Raw genomic sequence first — 23,492 nt, 5'->3', positions numbered from 1 at the left:
GCGGAAAGCTGCATGACTGCTTGACTTGCTGCATGGAAACATCTGGCCCTTGTCAATGCCCGGGCCCCTGAGAGACTGTCACTTAGAAAACAGCCGTGCTGCTAAGCAGGTGTCTGGAACAAATGGAACATCCCCCTTGTCCATATATCCGTGCGCCGCTGCCTCGCACATTAGTTTTGCATGTGAAACAATGAAAGGAACGCAGGGGCAGTGGAGGCCCTTTCTACCTGTCTTAATTTTACGGCACTCACTGTTAATCGGTTTCACATTGACCTATCTCTGACCCACTTCACACTCTGAAACATTTTTGTTTTCTGTCGTGTAAGAAGGCAAAGATTGCTCTTAGTGTTAGAATAAAGAACTAGAATTCATAAAACTTGTAAATCAGTGTTCCTATTTCAAGTCTCACAACTAGACAAGCGCGGCTAAGATGCATGTGAAGATGAGCTGGTTAAGGATTATGGGGAGAGAAGATTGTTATACTCCAGTGATTAACTGAAAAATACTAATTAGTATTCTAGTAAGTATTCTACCAACAAGCCAACAGCAAATATGGGCACAGCAAAGTAATTGTTGGCATTGAAATTGGGTGTTTCAATGTGGTCTCATCATGGACTGAGTTGCTTGCAGCTCAACCATCTAGGCTGCTTATTTGGCTGGTGACCTCTCAGAGGAGTAGATGCAATTTAATTTTATACATACATGGGCAGATGAGGTCCAAAAGTTGGCTGTTTCCTTGAAAAATGATGGTGGTTTGTGGGAGGGTACGTTGTTTGGTTCCAAATGGGCTGTTTTAATGCAGTGTGTTATGGCTTGTTGGTTAGTTTTTGTTGTATCTTGCTTAAGAGGAATTTATCAACCCTGATTCAGTCCTGGGTTTTGATTGCATGATGTTAACGACCAACAACAATATGGCGAGAACGCTTTCAGACTCCCACAGCCAATCAACTATTGGCAGCTTAAAATGGTTTGGGGTAGAACTGCTTAATAGTGCAACATGTACGATTTGGCCAACTGTCAAATAAGTCCTCTACCCACAATAGGGGCAGTATATTACCCGAAAGTTGTGGTGTCCACCCCTTTTGTAAGAAACAATAAAATGCACAAATGCGCCTTAATCAATTAGCAAATTGACTTAGCTTAGCAATTAGAAATTGACTTAGTTCAGCAGCTAGCTGGGCTAGCTGCTAAGCTAAGTACATTTCTCTGCAAACCAATACATAGACATAGACATGTTTGACTCAAAACTTTATTTCTTCACAATTTTATGATAATTATAGTACATTTTTTAATGATTTAATCAAAATAATTGTACCCGTTGATCCTTCAAAATGTTATACTTTTTAAAGTTTTTCACTGTAATTGTTGTGAGCGAAATTTTATTGTTTTAAAGTCATATTCTGTAAAGGCTGATATGTTGTACTAGAACTCATGAGCAAAGGATGAGATGGGTCATGCTGTCTGTGATGTCCTTGCCAGTATAATAAATATTTAGCAAAGTTAGAGCTGAAACTGGCTCAGTGGGAAAGTAAGCGACACCAACACAAATTGTGCATATTAAATCAAATTAAAAAAAATAGGTACTTAGCAGGTGTTCTTACTATGACAATTGTGATTAAAGCACATATTTGAGATGTTGGTATATAATTTAAATTAGCGGATGCTGGGCGAAATTTTAAGGTTTCTGTTTGGATCACCATCCTTTCGTTGGAGCGTCAAATGAATGCTGCATGAGGTTCCACTGGAAGATATCAAATGAAATTGATAGTGTGCCAAGACAGACTTTAAAGACGGGATCTCTCTCATGCACTAAAATGGAAAGTTCTGAACTAGCTTATGTTTTTGATCTCTGAATCTGTCAGTTCCACTCTGCAGAAAGTGGCTGTTATTTCTGTGCGTTCCGTGCATTATACTGCAGATTCCCATCCAGCTCACTAAGGTATGCAGCATATCAGTCCAAACGATCCCCTTGGACTGCTCTCCCCATCATCTCTAGCATGTAATACAATACATTCTATTGACTTCTTCTGAGGCCGTCCTCAAAGAGAATTGATCCTTTGGCCGGGGCTAATTTGAGTCGTTGCTGCATGGGTACAAAATAAAGGAAGGTGCTGGGCCGTGCAGTATGAGAATAATAATGTACCGTTACTGAATGGTTCGATATTTTACCACATGCGTGTCAGTGTTTGGTGTGTATGTGTACATTTCCCGGTGCAATGAGTAAGCTCTGTGGTTGGCCTGCAGTATTAACGTTTCTAGACTGAAAGTTGTTCTGTAATAAATTGACTTGGGAGATATTGTTGGAGGGTTGGTTTCCAAAAAACAAACAAATATATCCATGAACACAGTTGTTGGTGCTATCCCCCTCAAACACAATTAGCGCTAGGCATCGTGTTTCAATGTGCTGGGTCTCCAGTATGTAATGAAGCATATTATTCAGTTCAAGGCCATAGCTTAGTCACAAAGCAGATTCAGTCCTATTAGATGCTGGTATGGACTGCGAGTGTTGCGTTACCAATTATGTTGCTAGTTGTTTGATATTGTCTTTGATGTGGACTGCTTTCTATTATTTATCTGTAAGAAAGGATGAAATAAAATACAAAATAAGGACTGTGAAATATTTACTGATATAGTACCTAATAACTAAATATGAAATCATGTTTAATAATAGATGAGAAATACATATTATATATATATGAGTTATTTAAAAAAAAACAGGACATTGCCTATCCTTGAGTGAACTACATCAAGTTGAGGGACTCAAACCAAGCGGACAAATAGCTACAAGAGGCCACAGTTACTGTGCAGGTGAAGAGAAAATACAGTGTCATGGTCTAACAAATACTGTAGATACAAATGCGTTTTCATGCATTGTTTACTCCCAGCTCTAACAATATTTGCCATCGGCCAATCATAAGCATTGGTCCGTCAAACTGCTTGAACAACCTTTAAAGGTTATAAACTACACAGCCCACGACAGTTTGAAAACATAGCTCCATTTTCTCAATGCGTAAAATAAAACATTATTTTCCCCACATACAATGTCAAATAATCAGTCAGTATAATGAGATTTTACTCAAATAAGGCGATGTTTCTTTGAACAGTAGCATAACATTATGACTCAGTATTGTTGCTTGCCTTTTATGAATGATTGTGTGCTCTTTCCCTCAATAATCAGGATCAAATTACTCTCGCTGGGCCTGGTTGCACCAGCCAGGGTATTTTATTTGCATGATATCATAATACTGCCCATGAATGTGCCTTGCCTATATCACATAAAAGATAATCCAGAAGACAAAGCTAAATGTGACAAAATAAAAGGGCTCTTTTATCTTTACAATGTATTAATATATTATTAATAGTTCACATCACATTATCTTGGGAACACGAGCACATTGGCTTGATGTGTTTCAATGGACTTGTTTTGGGGCCATTTTATATTGAAAGCGTTAAAAAAAATCAGATAAAAAAAAAGTATTCCACTTGTGTCCTCACCAATTCTTTCATTTAGTTTGAAACTGAATTAAGTAGTATTCCCAAGTTATAATACATGCATTGAATCTACATTCTACCCCATATAAAAAGTCTGATCTGAGCAACAATAATCCTTTGTTTTGCCTAACCTTATAGTTGGGCCTTTAAGATAATTTCAATAATGCATCTTCTATCTATTAAAAGTGCATGTAACACACATTTGAGATATAGTCCTGGTCCCTAGGACCTCATTCTCTTTCTTACTTTGTGGTAAGAAAGAGTAGGCTCACATCATTTAACCAAACTCCTCGGGCCCGCTACACTTGGATGGGAAAGTTGTGGCTCATTTTAGTGTGCTGGTTTTCAATGAAGGAAATTGTCTGGTCTGACCTCATAAAACGTGTATTAGGCTGACTTTCTGATTTTGCTCCTGTTCCAGCATTGTAGCTTTAAATATCTTCCAACACAATTGAAAAGAGAGAACATTATCTTCCCCACAGTACGATGTCATTATATATATATATATATATATATATATATATATATATATATATATATATAATTTCAATCATTTGTTCTATTTAATATGGGAGACATGTAAATTACCATCTTTGCTGCGGTCTCGTAGAATATAAAAAATTAGCTACCTGAAATGACACGTCTATTACAACCAATCACCTTCTGATTTGTCAAGCTTCATGGATGTTGTGCGGTTTAAGAGACAATAACACAACTGATATGGATATATTGATATTTCCTAATATTTGTAATATGATTCAAAGAAAAGCTGAGCCTTGACAGCAATACACATGTAGAAGGTTAGACACTAGTAAACAGCGTTGGTCCTTTCTGTGATCAGATCAAATCACACATTGTGACATTAGTCTTAACATACTGCATTCACACCAAACATACGTTTGATTCCAGAGCATGTGCACGGCAATTACAGACAGATGTTTAATCTGTGTTTATAACTGCTCTCCTAGGATTCCTGTGTTTGTTTTACTGCCAAAAGTGTCTATGTCTATGTTTTACTTTGAGCATCTCAGCCATTCTTGCAAAAAGGAGACTGCAAACCAATAAAGAAGTGTGTAAATGTGCACCCAACCAGGCTACTATGCTCATCTTAATAGCAGTGAGTTGTACATTGTTTAAAAAGCACAAAATGGGGTTGGAAGGGATTTTCTTTTGTGTGTGTCACGGGGATAAAGGAATACATGCTTCCAAGGTAGTGAGTAAATATCACTCGCATTTCGTGATGATTATATACGTCATGTGAATTTATTTTATTGAAGTCACATTATTGTACTATGAAACTGGTTGACAAAAAGTATGGAAAGACATACACACACCCATTGATAGGTGCTGCACTCCAAGGTACTAGGACATCATAAATGTGGTCTTTATTGTTGTTTCAGCTAGCACCCTAGCTTTGTTAGGATCCCCATTTCAAGGAACACTTCTAAGGCCGTCATTTATAAAATTTGCTTTCAAGGCCGTCTTGAAGAAACAAAAGAAAGCTTCAAACCTGATTTCATTGCAGTCTGGTCATTTCATCTTTGTGATAATGGAAGCAATTTCTATGAAGGAATGATTTTTACCGAACACTGTCAATCTGATAAGCTTTGTTGTGTGTGTGTGTGTGTGTGTGTGTGTGTGTGTGTGTGTGTGTGTGTGTGTGTGTGTGTGTGTGTGTGTGTGTGTGTGTGTGTGTGTGTGTGTGTGTGTGTGTGTGTGTGTGTGTGTGTGTGTTGATACAACAATCCCACACCTTTCTGGACAACACTGAATACTGAAGGGTTTTCTGATCCAGTCCGGAATCCGTCAAAGACTTGGAGTCAGTTTTACCTTTGAACCATTATGGCGGAAGAGTCCTTTACCGCTCACCTGGCCATGTCGAATCCATCACCTCACAGTCCCTTGATAAAAGTGTTTATGAAGTTATAAAAGTATAAAAGTAGTTGTAGTAGTAGTAGTATTGCAAAGTGATGAATGCGTTGTCTGGACCATACAACACATTCTGTTCTTCATACAACCTATGAACTTGGGTCCTGGACCTTGGTTCTGGCCGTGGAGTGTGGTCAAATACCGGGCTATAAGCGATCATGGAACGATTCAAAGGCAGTCAAAGTGTGCAGTTGACTCTCAGCTGAGACGATTGAATCTCCAGTAGGGTGCGGGTCTCTCTCTCTCTCTCTCTCTCTCTCTCTCTCTCTCTCTCTCTCTCTCTCTCTCTCTCTCTCTCTCTCTCTCTCTCTCTCTCTCTCTCTCTCTCTCTGAGCTCTGAGCTTGGGCTGGCCAGCGTAATGCATGAGATCATGTGGTATGATCAGAGAGTTGACCTCGGCGTTCTGCGGGTTAAAATCAAAGTCGAAAGCATTCGCTCGTTTGCGTCTGATTGATATGTCCAGATTGATTTTGCATTTGTTAGCATAATGGCACGGAGCGATCGCCAAGTTGATCTCGGCCGTTTGGTTATTGACGGTAAAAAGCTCATGAAAATTGAACAGAGTGCTGTTTGCTGACCCCTAACAGCGGGGTGCTGATTGCAGATGAGAAAGGGCGTTCACCTTAGCTGCTGAGCAGAGGATTTCATCAACTGATCCTAATGACAACACGGTCTCCATTAACACACCCAGAGCCACAGCCCACCTTCAAAACCCATCACGTTTGCATCGGGGATGATGCTAATGTTAGATTCTTATTATGAAGTTATTCTTATTAATGCATGATGGACATTTAAAAACAACACTTAGAATGAACAAATATAGAAGCAAACAACCTTGAATTCAGAAAAAAAATATTTTGAATGGCATTTTAATAATTTTCGTTAGTTTGGTTGTTTATTCTTAGGTGGAATGAAAGGTATCAATGGTGATCGGTTCCGTTCTTCAGCATCCTCTCTAAGGCACAATGACCCGTTTTGCATCCAGTCAGAATGCACAATCCTGGCATTTTTCTGGGAACATCTGTGCTTATTTAGAGAACAGGCAGAACAATTGAAGTCCTATTTGCACCTGGGCAGCGTGTGGCCCTCTCCCTTTAAGTGATACTAACTCTCCTGCCATTTGAATAAATGTCAGAAATACTGCAACGCGCTTTGGGATTGGCTGACCAACAACAGCTGGCACCGACGACCACGCCGTCAACCTGGCCCATTGTGCCCGGACTCCCACTTGCCTTTACCTCCTCCCCTTTTTTTATTTTGATGAGGTGGCGGGGATCTCTTCAACCTATTCGGAGCCTCTGGCTGCAGCACAATGACAAAACAGGCTGTCCGTTTTTCCTCCCATGCTATCAGACGCAGGTGGCCGGGTCATGGGGGGAGGATACAGGGCTGGAGGGGAGCGAGGGCCTGATCACAGAGCATGACATGGTTAATGGTAAGTTGCCGAGGACTGGTGGAGCTTGCAGGCGAGATGGCTTCATTTCGTGTGCAGGATAGCGGGGCCCAGGGAAAGGGAGTTGCAAGAGAAAGGAGTGGAGGCTTTCAGGAAACTACCCCCCACCCCTTCTCCGGGGTCTCACCCCCCAACACTGGACATATCCATAAAATGTATGAAAAATTATTAGGTGCTGACTAATTACCCGTTTAGTGTCGCTGAAAGTTGTTAAACAGACCATTACCTTTTAATACCTAAAGTAAGGAATGGGATTAATTAAGCAGAAATGTATTCTTCTAGGCTGCCAAGTCCCCTTCCTCACACTATGTAAAAAACACAGGGTGTGATGGGGTTTGCACCTCAGGGAAATAGTTGTCAATGGTCTGAGAAGAGATCTCCACTTTCCCATTCACCGGTTTTGGATGATTGGAGGAACGAGGTGAATAAGCACTTGATGGCGTTTGGGATTCATGACTTTTCTCTGAAATCTTTCTCTTCCCCCACCTTTGATGTTGTTCAACCGGTCGTTCTGCACTTGTTTGCCATATATTATTTGACACCATTTACGTAAAAGTTGTGATGCTAAACCCTTAGTGCTCAGGAATAGAAACTGTTCAAGATGTGTTTATTCTTAAGCACACAAAATCTCCCCGATCCAAAGCAGTTTGAGGCAGTACAATGTTCGTGGTCGTGGTCGTGGTCTCGCCGGCCTTGTCAACGTGTCACACCCAGTTGCATTTGGTTTTTCCTGTTCTTGTTTGAAGATGGTACGAGCATACACCCTTATTTATATCCCCTTGTCCTCAAATAAACAACCACGGAAAGTCACAAAACACAACTTCTTATTAAGCAACATGAAGCAGCATTTTGTTACGAAGCCTGATCTTTGGATCTGTTGCATGTTTAAATATATGAATAGAGTTTCTTCTCCCTGGACTTCCTGGCATGAGCTGCGGTTGGCCTTCTGGCGGCCTCTCTGCAGGGTGCTAAATCTGCTTTGGACACTGGGAGATCGGTCTTTCCGCCAGGAGATTTACACTTGACATGCTCTTAAAACCCTAGTCTGACACCAAGGGCGCTGGAACCCATTGCCAGACACCAGACCGGCACAGGGCCCACACAGCCATTTAAAAGCTGTGCTTTATGGCTTTTATAGGTGCATTAGCCTGGCCCAGTGTACCCAGGACACAGGCGAAAAAAGAGCAGTGATTGACCACTTTACTAGAGCACACTTATGCCAAGAAATCGCAACTTCAGTCTGAGACCTTTCCACTGAGACGTCTTAATGGACCTTGACCCTGATTGTTGGCTACTTTTGATCTTATTTCTTTTCATTTGTTATTTGTCATTGCAACGATGATGATACCCACTAGGTCTCAGTGCGAATATACAGTATGTAGTGATATAGAGAACAGCACAAATGTTGTGGAAGGACATTCAAACTATACCGAATTCCTTTTACACACATTATTGTATACTGAAAATATCTAGGATGTAATATATCAGTTTATAGCTTGTTTCAGATTAATAGCCATTTTAACCATTAAACGATGTACAGTGTTCATTAACATTTTAGATGAAGGAAATACCATAAATAATACTGCAGTTTATGACGTTATGACGTTTTCTCACTTCTCCAGTATACTGCATGCTGCCACTTGGGTCACCAAACATGGCAGAGGTAGGGGGTTACATTTCAATTCATTTATGTTTATTTTCTCGTGTTTGGTGCAAGCCCAAGACTTAATGAAGTGCCACGGCTATTAATCTTTTGACACACCTCAAAGCTTCTAGGTCAGCAATCCACCGTGAGCGGGCAGATCCATCCTGACGTTTGACTAATTGCAGTCATTTGAGAATGATCACTGCTCTGTTTTATTGGCAGTACACGGTGGTATGGCCCAACATATGCGCAAACCGCCTTTTTCCGTGACTTTGTGTGAACTCAGAGAAATTGGACTAGTCATCAGTGTATCTGTGTTGCCATTAAAGACCCCGCACTAATTGGAGGGGAGTAGAGCTTCCATGGCCGCTTCACTCGCTCACCAGACCCTTAGTACCAATGAATACCAATCATTGATAATTAATTCATGGCTCACACATCTCTTGTCTCCTCAGAGCTCTCATCAGCATTGCGGTAGAAAACCCCGGCACAATCTAGGGCTCCTCCTCCCTTTCCTCCTCTCCTACTCCTGCACCCGATTCTAAAAGAAATGACTCTAACCTGTCCTTGGCACTTTGTGCATCACAGGATGATGAAGACCTTCCGTGTCTGGCTCCTGGGCGAGGGTGGAGCACTCTTTATAGCAATAAGCAAGGAGATAGAAAGTGCGTAGCAAAGGAGAAACGAGCGAAAGGGGGGGGGGGGGGGGGGGAGAGGAAGAGGAGGGGGAACAGGAAGAAGAAAAGGGGGGGGGGAGAGGAAGAGAGAGAATATAGTGGGTAAGTAGTAAATATGAGAGATTGGGAAAGCCCTTTTGTAAGGTGGTATAAGGGGTGCTTAGGGACTTGCCTGTCCTCATCATCATTTAACTCCTATTTGTTGGTCTTACTAAACTGTCAGCAATTCTCTCCTTCCTTGGCCTTTACCTGTAAAATGCCATGAAAATGCTGACAAGCTGCCAAGAAAAAAAAAAACACTGCTGGCCTTTTTTTTTTTTTTTCTGATGCACTTACTGTAGCCAGCCAGGCTGCACCCTGCATGGATATTCATCCATCTATGCATATGCTAATGAATATATAATGGCAGCCTGGTCTGTATAGGTCTTATCTATCTGAACCACTAATATATAAAAACCAGGGGTGCGAGAAATACCAAAAAATGAATCGAATACACTACCTCGCACCTTCTTGGCAGTAGTTTCCACTAATATCGAAAGTCAGTTTTAAGCTGTAATTTATACAGGTTTTATGCGTTTCTGCCACATTGAAACTCACCTAGTCAAGCAGTTTTATACCTGCTTTAACTGTTGTAAAGCTAGTGGGATACACTCCCAAACAGCGACTTTAATGTTATTTCCATTGGCAACAATTTGAAATATGATGGATCCAGTGGAATTGCGTTTTAGCAAGGCCATTATTTAGGGCAGGGTACTTTGCAATTCGCCGCTTGTGTTGCGATATTGACCAAAACAAGGAGTGCTGTGGTAGGACTATTTCGCTTGGCTGCCCTGTCTCCTGGTCAGGTAGGAACTGCTAGACACACTGGGAGTCATCACTAATTCAGAGCATGACTATCTCTTGAATATCCAACCTCTTTCTCACTTATGTAAAACAATGTTCAAACTGAATGGCTGCTATTGGAAGCATATAGCGGTATGCTGCTATACGTTTCACTTTCAGTTTGGATGTCGAGGCTCTACTGGCAGGCATTCATTATAGTACGACTTGAACACTGACTTAAACTTCTACCTGTGGTTCACAAATATGCATAGGCGTCAAAAGTTATTTTGATTTTTTTTTTCTATAACAAAAACAGAAGCATTTGAATACAGCTTTGAGATTTTAGTTCCTCATTTTTGGGCTGAGGACACTATTTGCTTGACGAGTAGTCATTTAATTGAGTACATGTTTGTGTCCTCAATGAAAACCTCTAAATAAACCACATCTTTAATGAATACAGATTATTTCCTCAAAGAAGAATGATCCATTTCCATTAAGAATCAGTATTTTCATCCCATTCCAATTTTGATTATTGAGAGCGCACAGCTTTACATACATTAACAAAATATGTTATGCAATATGCCACAGATATATTCCGACGTGTGTCATTCACAACTTGTTGTGATTCTCTTTTGTGACACCGGCAATGTCGGTCACCAGCCAATCCATTATTTGCATTCAACCTGACCAGCGTTCAGCTTCAAACATTCTAGGTCTCAATGAGGAAACGGATGGAGGGATTGGCACCATTCACCCACTCTCCTCGGCATCTAATGAGTCGATCGAGTGCACGGAATCATAACAAATTAACATTTCCCATTCGACACAACTCTAATTGGCATTTCTGACAGCGTTTCTCGGAAGGCATGTGCTCCCGGTAACCCCTTTTAAAAGGTATTTCACGGAGGTACAAATTGGTTTGCTCATCTTGAAAAAGAAATCCATGATGGTAATGCATTTTACCTTTCATTAAAAATGGTGTAACATTTACACATATGAAGTCGAAAAACCATTCAGGCATTTCAAGGGATACATATGTATGAAAACTACCTCCATACTCATATGGAGTGTGATCATACACGCTATATTTTACAGTGTCTGTTTTTAAACAAATGCAGAGATTAATTTGACGACCGCATTCGACTCGGCTCTGCCTTATGATAGCCTTGCCGGTGACCTCGTGGGGAACAATTATCACCTCCAATTACCTTTCTTTGTTTTGCACAGCACACTCTTCAATCAAAGCGCTATGGTGTACGTGGAAGTGACAGGGTTCTCATTAACTCTAATTACTTTCTGCCAAACCATTGGACACTTTTGTCTTTTATCCCTGGAACTCAGACCCTCCAAGCCCGCCCCTCTTCTGCCCCATCCTCTGAGGCACTTCTTTACCCTCACTGTTGACCAGCCCCCCCCCCCCCCTCTCCCCGCCAGCCCTGTCCTTCATCACCTGTGAAGGTCTAATTGTATCTGAGGTTCTGTGGCTCTTCATTAATCACTCCCGCGGCTCAATCAGATGGTAAGTGATGCTGGACACGGCCTTGTCCACCCGATCGCTCAGGTGCTGTAGTTCGGCTGGGAGATGGACAACCAACCAGCCGCATAGATCCTGTAACATGTCCTCTGACTGTCAGCCATTGCACACAGTGCACACACACACACACACACACACACACACGGACAGTGAATTCCCATCCCAGAAAAATTCCCTTCTGTGCCTGTAGGTGTTCTGTAACCACCAACCTTGGGGAGACGGCAGCAATGATTCTCTCCCCGTCAGATGCAGTGATGTGCTTCATCGTTGTGAAATAAGTAAGTCAGTAAGGTGTCTGCACCGTCAGACACACCCGGGCCACCCCTTTTGACCGGTTCCCCCCAAACCACAGGAGATCTGGGTTGAAGATATGCAGTGATTGAGGAAGTGGTGGTTGGGGGGGGGGGGGGGGGGGGTTTGTGGTGGAGAAGATTGAGGAGGAGGGGGACACGGAGCAGGGATAGTTTGTTCTGGTAGCAGGATATTAATGACACCGAGATGAAACAAATCAAACTCAGGTAGCCCCGGCGGTTATCCAATCCATAGTAATCAGTGTGAGTATATTGAGCTCTGAGCTTCAAACACCCTAACGAATCAGCAACCAAAACAGAGATCCATCATCCATTTTCCTTTTGCTCTGTGATGCAAGCGATGGAGACCTTTTTGAACGTGAAGCGGGGAGGAACGGTACACTGTGATGAAGGGGCGCATGTGACTGTGTCTCTTTAGACTGCGTGGCACGATTAGAGAGCTCCAATGCGCCTGTAGTTTTAATCTCAATTACATGCAGAAGCAGTAGAGCCCACACCCCCTTGGGCATGTTTAGTCATCCAAGTTGTACATTTCCATAAATACACATTTGTTATCACCTGCCTAGAGAGGTAGGAAGTCTTGGCATTGCGCTGTCTTCAGGTTTGCGTGATGTTTGGATGCCACCCATCTTTGTCCTATGGAGAACTGAGAACGAAGTTCTACCCTATTAGTAATGAATAATGAGCCTATTGGCAAGGAGGGTCGTTGCTAATGGTTTGTCCAAATATTTCCCAAGTCTGTCCCCACTGATAATCTATTCCTGACCCGTGCCAAAGCACATTTATACGTGGATAGGTGGTTTAATTGCCTGTTTAAATTTTTACTTTTTAAAAAAATGTTATAACATTATAAAGAGTGCCTCTTTAAAAGGGCGACGTTGCGCAAATGTACAGGCATCGCGATGCCTGTACATTTGCACAACAACAGCCTTTTGAAGCAGCTTCGTTGGTCTCCATGTGATTGATAGTTTGCCCTGCTTCAGGGCTTTGTTTGTATATTCTAATGGGCCGGGTGACCTGTTGCCCCTCCCCATCTAGCAGGGAAATGGCAGCCGATGCCGGGCATGGCAGCCATTGATCTCCTCTAAATACATCTTTCTCACAAGAACTCTTTCAGGATTAACTTGGCTAGAGCAAGATGAAAGAGGAAATGAACGGCAAAAGACCAGCACGGTCCAATTGGTTTGCTTTGGCATGATTGCATTATTTTTTTCATTTTTTCATTTTTACTAGAATATTGCAGGATATGTGGGGTTGACTTTGCTGGAGACTTTCACGTTTGAAATGTAAATTGTTAAAAAATATATGTCAAGGGCCCATGTATGATATGATCCGGTCCAATTCTTATTTTCGGCTCATATTTCTGACCGACTGTCAGTACTGCTGTTGCATCTGAGCGAGTACACAAGTTTGACTGCCTAATTGGTCACGTAATAACAATATCGCCTATACTTACCTAAAGGGAAATGATTTGTGGTTTGTCATTTGTATGAACAGCTACAATTTGATGTGTACACTCTGTTCCTTGAGAAGCCAAAAATGGGGCGTAGCTATTTCTGGCAGGACATTCTAGTTATCAGCTGACTGCTAATGCTGTCCAATCAAACGCACGTTCACTGATGGGCGGTCAATTTAAGACCTTTAATCTCAAACACTCACAATGCGTAAGTTACGTGCGCTGAGCAGAACTTGACCCACCACCGACCCAGCCTGCACCTGCTTTGGTTCTGCTCTGTATTGTATGTAACCTGTAGGATGGGTTCAGATATCTGATGTTGTCCATGGGGGATTGTATAGTGCTCCCTGTGCAAGTGTTGGTATTCTGTATCTGACATGTGTATGTCATATTTTAAATCCTGAGAAAAAGAGTGGAACCATAAATTGTGTTACCATTTCATGAAATAAATTGTTAAATCTATGACATTACTGATTCCTAACAGAACCATAATTGAAGGCGTGTCATTGGTAAAAGATGAACACTTGAATACAATCACAACAATAACATGGAACAGAAATATACAGCATATACAGCCATACAACTAGCGGGTAGGTTCCAGGAGAAAATCTCAGCATGAAATTGTGGTCATAAATCACACCTCTAACTGCTTTTTGATCTTTGTTTTGTTTTTCGGATTGGAACTAAATTGTGTGAAATGGTCTTGACTACCAAGGTATTATTTTTATTACCTGTGATTAATATGCTTCCACTCTACCATGTCAAGTACCTCTTATGCACACGTTTGAAATCATTAACTATAATTAACTAAATCAGCCATGAAATGCTGCTTGGTTGGTTTTAGTATTTGTTAAATAAGATAAGATAGTTGTTGACAAAAACAAAGCCGAAACAATTATGTGCTGTAATTTGCTCAAAGACACTTCCACCTCATACTATGTCAAAGGGTTTCGGGAATTATTTTTGAACATAATACAATTATACAAATCTAAGCGCCTTATAGAAATGCAGATTTTATCTGAATCCTTAATAAATAGGAATAATTATGACATATATAAATATAGTGAATGATACAAAAAAAGTGAATAAAAAAATAAATTGTTTTTTAATAATTAGTTTCTAGCGCAAATAACATCGACACAGGAGGAGTCAGCAACCTAGCATGGGGTGGTCCTCTAAAAGTGTTGCCCTTTCACATCATCTCTGCATGGACCAGGATAGATGATGAGGAAGGTAAAGGTGACGAAGGGCATCGGGGGTGGACGCACAGAGCCACAAAAGCCATACCCCGGGAAATGTTATTGCTTGGCAAAGGCCTCCGTAAGGGAACACTATCTGTTTGCCATTTACTCAAACTATGTGGAACATATTTTGAAAATGTCAGCTCCGGAGCCACATCCCCTGTATGAGTTTTGTTCGGTTTTTTTTCAAGTAAATTGGTCTGACTGTGAGGTTTTTGTTCGCGGACCCCGGGAGAACGCCCTCCATGGCCGGTGCCCGAGACCTCTCAGCGGCGCCTCCTTCTGCCGTATTGATCACAGCGGCTATTGGCGTTAGCCTGTGAATAAAACACCGCCCTATCGAGCCGAATTCCCCGCCGAGAAACTGAAAGCCAGAGACAAAAAAAAAACCTCGCTCGTTCAATACCGGGGGGCTCAAAGGACATTGCGTACGTATAGGAAAAAAAAAAGAACCAGGCGAGGAGAAATGTCAACCCGCCTTGACTGGTTTGTGTGTGGATGGCGGATTATTAAAGTGTATTCCTACTTAAAGTGTATACTATTATATTGTATTTTATATTTTATTTTTTTATGATGCGTATTAATTCATCTTCCTACTTACCGAGATTAGTGCGAGGTTTTGATCAGTAGACCGAGAAGAGATCAATTATTGAAATGATTTATAAAAGTCAAGGGCAAGTAAACAGTGTTGCACTCCTGCTCTCCGACTGGGTTTGGCCGACATCAAAGAGAGGAGCGATCACATGATGTGCATCTTGATACGTACCCCCAGCGAACGCAGCAGTCCCCCTTGACATTTGAAATAATTGGAACATGAAAAAGACAATGTTTATACAGATTCAGAGAACAAGGATGTGCAGAGTTTTGTATCCACAATAAGGGAACAAGCATTATATTATTAATGTTTTTTTTTTTCTTCAATTTATACTAGTGTATCAGGAGGAGAAATAACCTCTTCACACTTGCAATTTTTTTTGAACACTTTAAACGTCAGACCTAGAAAAAGAAGAAGATTGCTTTTGTTATTTCAATACATTTTGCAAATAATTACACATAGGGAATCCATTCAACATATCTTTTCAACATTATAATAGGCACAAGCCTTTTGGTCCTCCGATACGTTTTTCTCTTTCACTGCCTTTATATTGTCGAGTTTTCCCTGAGCCTTGGAATGACTTTAGGTAGTCAAGTGATTTCCCATATATCATTTATTTATTTAGTAATCAATTTATTTGCGTATTAATCTATGATCTATGTATTTAATATTAAATAGTACACAGTCCGTGTCGCGTGTTCTATGGTAATGCTTTTTCTCAGTGGTCCTTGGTTTTCTGTTTGGTTGGAATATAGGGCAGTACAGTTTGGGTGCTCTTGTCCGATACTGTCTGTGTGCTGCTGTTTCGTAGCAGTTTTTTACGGCAGCCCGGATTCAAAAGACCCTTCCTGGGTAGTGTGTGAGCTCCGGTCGACGCCTTCGCCGGGGACGGGACGTACGAGGGGTCCAGAAAGTGAGGATAGTGGAGCGAGTGCTCGGAGTAGGAACGCCTCGGTGTGGCGCACGAGCTGGCCAGGGGGCTCGTCTCGACGTCGCTGTCCGGCGTCGCCCGGCCGCTCTTGTCCTCTTCGTCGTCGTCCGCCCCCGCCGCCTGCTGCTCCTCGTCGTTGTCCTCGTCGTCGTCGCAGCACAGCGCGTGGTACAGGATCTTGTCGCTGAAGCGCACGCGTTCCCGCGGCTTGTGGCTGTGGGTGGAGCTGCTCGCCTCCTCGCTGGACGAGTCCGGCGTGATGATGCGGGGGCCGTTGGGGATGGGCAGCCCGCCGTTCATCTGCGAGTAGGCCGAGGCAGTGGTGGTGGCGGCGGGGGGCGGCGACAGGCTGCCGGGCGTCTGGGTCTGGGCGGGGTCGCCCGGCCTGAGCGTAGCGGCGGCGGCGGCGGCCGTGGCCTCCAGGTAGCTGCAGAACTCCCAGCTGTCCGACAGCACGTCGGGGTTGAGGGGGTCGGGCCGGAAGGCCTCGCCCAGGCCCCGCTCGCTGCTGGACGTACTGCTGGCCGTGGCCACCGTCCAGTCGTCGGGGTCCTGGTCGAAGTCAAAGTCTGACGTGAGCTTGTCAATCTGACCCACCACCTAGAGAGAGAGAGAGAGAGAGAGAGAGAGAGAGAGAGAGAGAGAGAGAGAGAGAGAGAGAGAGAGAGAGAGAGAGAGAGAGAGAGAGAGAGAGAGAGAGAGAGAGAGAGAGAGAGAGAGAGAGAGAGAGAGAGAGAGAGAGAGAGAGAGAGAGAGAGAGGATTAGCTTCTAGTACAATGCAAGTGGGTATCATTTTCATTTCAGATGCCTTGATCAGGGTTGTATTGTCCTCGTTTAAATGTCCTCGGCTGCAGCTGACGGAAATTTTTATAGTGGATTAATCAAACCATTATTTTTGATCAGTTATATAATCAATCAAATGTCGTAAATAATAGCAAATGCCATCTCAAGTTACCAGAGTCCAAAGTGATGTCTTAAATTAAAAACTATTACTACTATTAACTATTACAACTACACCAAGAATTAAACTGAAACATTAAGCAGCAAATTGTATTATTTGTACTTGTACTTTATTTGATAAATAACAGATAATCGCTTGTCAAAATTTGATAAGATCATTTTTTAGTTGGCTCAATTAATCGTGTAATCGTTGCATCCCTGGTTAAGTTTTTAATAGGTGAGAATGGCTACAATGACCTGAGCTGGCACTGGGCCAAAGTTTAGTTTATTACATTACTTTTACACGCGGCTACACTTATCTTCACAACCTCCGTTTCGAGTGCAGGATTAGCCACCCACTCAGTCTGACTGAGGCAGGGAGAGTACACTGATTGAATTCCACAGCACCAAGTGTTGGTAAACAACTCAAATGGCCAAACTGTTGTTCACTGGGCTTGAAAGATTACGAGCTACTAATTTGTCTTGCCCCATGGTGTAGTCCAGATCAATTTTGATATAAAAAAAAGATTAAAGAAACAAATGGGTGTCTTCCCTTCACAATCGCTCGCACACAGAACTGCCTAATAATTTGTTTGTCAGTATACTGTCAGAAAATAATTTCACGTGATGGCGGGCACTTTCCCTGTAGGCTACGGTGCGGCATGAATGTTTATTGTGAAATGATTTAATTTTTTTTTATGTTGTCTCAATTAACCTCCATACTTCAGGCATCAGCAGCCACGGCGCCACTTGTGAATAAAAAGCACTTTCGCTCACACCGCGGATTACTCGCCGGCGACACATCACATTCAACCCCTAATACTCGACATTTTAGAACCTTTAATCAGCGTGTTCTGGGCTCAAAAACAATCCATTGTAAAATGAAAACACTCAGGCTTCCTGTCGCCAGCTAAATGATACATTTCCTTCAGCCATTTTGCAATTAAGCCAAGTGTTTTGAAACAGGGAAAGTTTTCAGAGAACATGCACACGTTGAATTGGAACATAATTGCTGCTGAATGCCAACCAAAGTGAGGTTCTACCCAGAGATTTGTGAAATGTGATCTTGAGCCTTTGAAATTCGATTCAACGACAATGAAGCCTTACTCGTGTTATGGCTTCGTGTCTGAAGTGGGATTGGTATTCCTATTCCTTTTGCATCACAATTTGAGAAGTGTGATTATCAGCCCTATAACCCAGACTTCAAAAGTAGAATATGATTTAAATGAGCCATACTTATTGTGTTTATCGCAAACCCAGTATGACCTATGGTGCAGTCGGACTAATTTGCCCATCTTGAAGTGGCTTCTTGATTACTCCTTACCTAGATTAAAAACGCAATCACACAATTCATTCTCCTTCGGTATATTTTGCTTTCAGCTTTCAGCTGAACTTGGTTGAGTTCAGTCGACTGCACTACCAACTTGAACCATCTACGATCGGAGAGATACGAGATATGATGCGTTTTCCTCAGCCCTCCCCCATACTGGTGGCTGCGTGTTGTGTCTGTATGGATCAGTGCCTGGAAACGTGTGCTTGCATGGCACACTCAGCCAAGGAGCCCTGGGGGTCTGCCAGTGTTGGTACGGTATAACTACAGACTATCTAGGCTATGCTTTTCCTCATTGGCACCGCTGAAAGGGACCAGTGCTGAATGACTGTTCTAATCTGCTAATGCTTCTAATGCTGTTTTCAGTCTGATTTGCTTCATACTCATGAATGTCATTGAAAATTTTATTTTTTATTTTTTTGGTGAACTAACCAAGCTTTTGTATCTTTAGAAATGTGTTTGGTGTTTTTTTCCCATTGTCAAATGATAATCTGTCAAATGTGTGACCAATATGCATCCGCAGCTGAGCTAATACATCCACTATTATTTATATGAACCTGGAACAAGAGATCCTCTTACAGCATTCTTTGTCTATTGATTTAATTGGAGTAATAATACGGTTTGAGGGAAAAAAAACAACGCAACTGTCCCCCTCCATCCTGCTCAACATCATCTGAGTGTTAAATTACTTTCAGTCAATCATTAGGGTGATCCTTTCATGAGGGTGATCGTTAAAAATCCCTTTTGTGCTCGTAGACAGTAAACTGTAAGCTATGACAGACCTTTCACACCGGACGGACGTACCAGCAACCCTTTTCTTCTTTTTGTTCGTTGTTTCACCGTGAATGACATCTGTACCCAGTCTTTTGAGGTCACAGATGGGTCCAATGCAGCAACACTGAACAATAATCTGTGACTTTGGTTTCCCAGAGGAGAACATGTGACGATTGTGCTATAAAAGTGAATGATTGTGTAAGCAGATTGGTGCAGGGGCTGGATGAACACGATCACATTACCAAGGCGACTCGCCGTGTTTGATATAGAAACAACACAATGAGTATAGAAAATGCTCAAGTTGAACTTTCTGAATAATTATGCGATTAGCACTAAACTTGCATATTATCTGCTAGGGTTTATTGGAATTAATGTCTGCAACAGGGCCTGGATAGAACAAAGACTGCATGGTCTGTTTCATTTTTCTTATGGGAGTGAGAATACTTCTGCAAAAACTAAATATTTATACCTCTGAAACCAATCTATAGTCCTGCATTAGAGTATATAAAGTAAATGCAAACAATAATGTCCGGACATCATCGGCAAATCACTTGCTTATCAGTGGTTGGTGCATTGATTATGATCATTTAGCCTTGGACCTTTCCCAAGAAAGATGGCACCGCTACAAGATAATGACAAAACATACAAAACTCAAAAACCACTGCGCATTCTCTATACCATTATACTTTTTTGCACCATCAACACTTCTCCCTACTTTAGAACTTGCATATCATATTATGCTTCCTTTCATTTCCTTCCTCCAACAGAGACTGCTTTTTATTTCTGCCACAACAGCATGTATTTTCCTCCTATCCTCGCTTGCACAAGAGATGCCCAGTTGTGCAAACAACGCCTACCAATCAAAGCCTCAACGCCTAGAAGCTTTTAATGATGTCAAACATTCAGGAAGCTATAGAATACAGCAGGAACATCTGGTGCAATCCATGCAGCATTTCTAAACACTTGTTTTTTTTTTCCTTGAACAAAAAGGCTGCTTTGACAGAAGCTAGCAAACCGTTCCATGTGCCCATGATCCTACACCATATAATCGGTCCTTCTTTATGGTTGTGCTTCAGTGATAAAAGACACACATGATGGTTTTGTCTCCACCACCGTATCTGTCAGCTATCAAAAGAGTAACATTTACAGCAGTGGGTCAGCAGGAGCGAGTGATTCCGAGGCTCGTTGTGGGGGCCTTAACAAGAAAGACTTCCACGCAGCACGTCTGCCTGGGTCCGTTGCTGCACCTCATCACCTGTCTTTTATGATCGCTCTGGGTAATTGAGGGCTGGAGTGAATGAAGGACACTTGGGGGGCCCTGACAGTGACCGAATTGTACAGTGATGGGAAAGACAGACTGAACGTAATCTAACACTGAGTGATGGTCGATAATGTAAAAAAGAAACTGGAAAAAACTCTTTGAACAGTCTCGTCTCTGCCACAGTAGTGATCTGGGTGCTGTCCACATCCATTACAAGACCCCCTCTCTCTTATATTCCCTTCTACCTAGACTCACGCTTAACTCATCACAAGTGGAAGCCCGCCTGTATTCCTCCGAAGAGGCCGCCGGTACTCATGTCGACGTTCATTAGAAACGACCATTGACGATAATAGTGGAGTTCAAATTGTGATGTGTAATGCATGTTGCAAAAATCGATTCAACACAAGAAACCGGAACAGTCTGAAGCATTCTATGATTTGTCTGAGAACTTCACCATCTGTGTCCAACAATACTTCACCGTTGTTGGAACAGATGTGTTTCAATGTGAACAGACTGGTCCCTGGTTTCATTTTGCTTGATGCACAGGCAATGGAAGCTTTCCAAGCACAATAGTAATATTGGACCTATTGATCAATAATCTCTGCCATAATAATCAGACACACAGGGAGTCATTTAAAGAGAGGGGAGTAATCGCTTTCTTGTCTCGTTTAGTTTTTTAAACTGTTAACTTGGGGATATTTTTGGATTGATAGAAACAGAATGGAGGATTCTATGGTCTTCAAATTGTCCGTCTCTATCTGTCCCTATCCCACCTATTATTTATATAATCACTGTATAAGTATACTGAGGGAAGCAACAAAAAAAATAGGCTACTAATTACCAAGCCTCCAGCGTTAGGAAATAATTTATTTCCCATATGGATCAATGGACCCATATAAATAAATGTTAGGGAATAAATTAAACTGTAAGCATTTCTCAACGTTACAATTAATTGTGAGCCTGCTCCTGTGCAAGCGTTTAACTTGCTGCAAGCAGTTCATGCAAGTTAGGAAAATGTTTCTGCAATTATCCAAATGGCCTGGCATGCTGGCTGCAAGATAAAATGTTTGCAAATATTGTTTTAATGTTTTTAGTTCCTGCAGCTTTCTCCCCATCTCTGCAGCCCTCTCCTGTTCGCGCCCAATTGAGCTCTACTCTCTAACAGGGGTTGAAACCAAATGTGCACTCCCATTTAGTTTGATACCACTTCATCTCTCCCGGCGGCGGCGGCAGCGGCAAGCAATTCACTGAAGTCACTACAGTATATGTTCACAAACCACAGATGGCTCCTACTTTCAAAATCAATAGTGTTCTCCGTAATGTAGGTGTAAATAATTGCACAATGTTTATGCATGTCCCTTTATCAAAAGTGCATTCTCCTTACGGACTGGTCCGACAATCGAGTTTTACGCAGCAAATAAATCGGAACCCCCTGCTGTGTTCCCTAAGACGCATGGGTTCGGGGGTGGCAAACTAGAAAGCACACAGGTATAACTTGCATATCAAAAAACTAAGAGGTAAACCCCATATTTTGCCGGGAGGCAACAGTATTCCCCATCAAGCCATCCTTTATTTACCAACGCCTTATTTAGCATGCGTGGGGTCGATGAGCAGGAAGGCTTTCTACTGTGGCGCTAAGTGCCCTTACCTTAATGTCTCTGAGGTGGAGAAAGCAGAACACCTGGGGAACTGTGTGCCTGGGGAGCATGTGAAACCGTATAAAGACACACTCAGACACACACACTTCAGACCAATAGTCTTGGTTTGATACCAGTCGTCTGTGCTGTGTACATTAGCCTTTGAGGACTCTTGAGTACTTCACAGTGCTATTTGCAGGAGTTCAACATAGGAAGTATCCGTCACTGATACTGCAGTCTACTTTTACAGTGCCACTATTTCAAGCACTAAAATGTTGGTCGCTTGAGTTGTTGGTCATATTAAATCAGTTATCATCCAGCTGGTTTTATTGTTAATGGTGGGTGTGTAAATGGTAAATGGACTACTTTTATGTAGTGCTTTTGTAACCACTCAAAGCATACATTCATACACCCATTCATTCATACATACATCCCCAGACTGACATCACTATCAACCATTCACAGCAACAGACAGCTCATTGGGATTAGTATGGGTTAGGTCTCTTGGTCAGGGGCACCTCGACACTCATCTAGGAGACACCGGGGATTGTACTTGCAACTCTCCGGTTGCCAGTCAACCCGCTCTACCTCCTGAGCCACTGCCGCCCAACAGTATGTGTTTGTTTGCGTGTGAGAGGGAGGAAAACAATGGCAATGAAACAGTGAAGATCTTATTTTCGCCCGGCCATCCTGATTGGTGAGACGTGATGCTTGTGGTCTTCAAGAGGAAGTAAGGGGTCTTTGAAGGGTTCTCAGGACGCATCGCTGCTGTAATTATCCTGTCACGAAACGGGGCTGTGAGACTTCTTCACACACATGCCTCCAGCTTTTTCATCTTTCCGGAGTCACTCATGTTTATGGAGATGGTAGAGAGCAAGGGTCGGCCTGCACAGGACCAACCCCCTAATCAAAAGCGCCATTACCAACTTCAGGGCTTTAATGGGCGCCATTTATCCCCGGGAACGACGGTAAGAGGTCAACCCTTTCCTCGAGGCAAAGGAAAACCAACCACTTATATATACTAACACCTTCAGTATAGCCCTACGTTGCTTAATTTAGGCAATTACGCTGGCCAGCTCATCCCACCTGCTGTTTGGCAACTAGTGAGTTTATTGGAAGGCTTTGACGATAATTAAAACCAGGTTGTGCGTTACACTCGGTGAACAAGCCAGAGAGGGAGCTTGGCTTTTGCAGGCAGCTACAGTATAGCATCTTGGGGTGAGCCCCACTGAACTACTAGCCCTGTACACGGGCCATTTACCGAGGTTCCCCTCCATTGGGTCTCTGTGTGTTGAAAAAGGTCTTGAGCCTTTGCAATCTCTCTGGAAGCAGAAGAAGTTCTGCAAGAGGAGGCTCAGTCCAATCCAGCGATTTCCTTTCTGGAATAAATGACAGTCCATCTCTAAGACAAAGCTAAAGCAGTGAGCATAGAATCACCAAGTTAACCTTATTAATCAGAAATA

General features: G+C 42.4%; 1 protein-coding gene across 1 annotated transcript in view; it reads right to left on the bottom strand.

The window, feature by feature from the left end:
* Window positions 1-15,543: 15,543 nt before the first annotated feature.
* LOC311356087 (uncharacterized protein) overlaps window positions 15,544-23,492 on the bottom strand; it is a gene marked incomplete at its 5' end in the record, with an annotated part of 61,581 nt that continues 53,632 nt past the window's right edge. The window contains one exon of the mRNA XM_084475865.1: window positions 15,544-16,687. Within this exon, the coding sequence (XP_084331991.1) occupies window positions 15,875-16,687 (813 nt within the window). The 3' untranslated portion in view covers window positions 15,544-15,874. The remainder of the gene's footprint in view (window positions 16,688-23,492) is intronic.

Source organism: Micromesistius poutassou, assembly GCF_964030765.1.
Source record: "Micromesistius poutassou genome assembly, chromosome: 12".
NCBI classification, from domain to species: domain Eukaryota; kingdom Metazoa; phylum Chordata; class Actinopteri; order Gadiformes; family Gadidae; genus Micromesistius; species Micromesistius poutassou.
The sequence above is the reverse complement of the archived record's forward strand: the minus strand, read 5'-3'. Positions and strand labels throughout refer to the sequence as shown.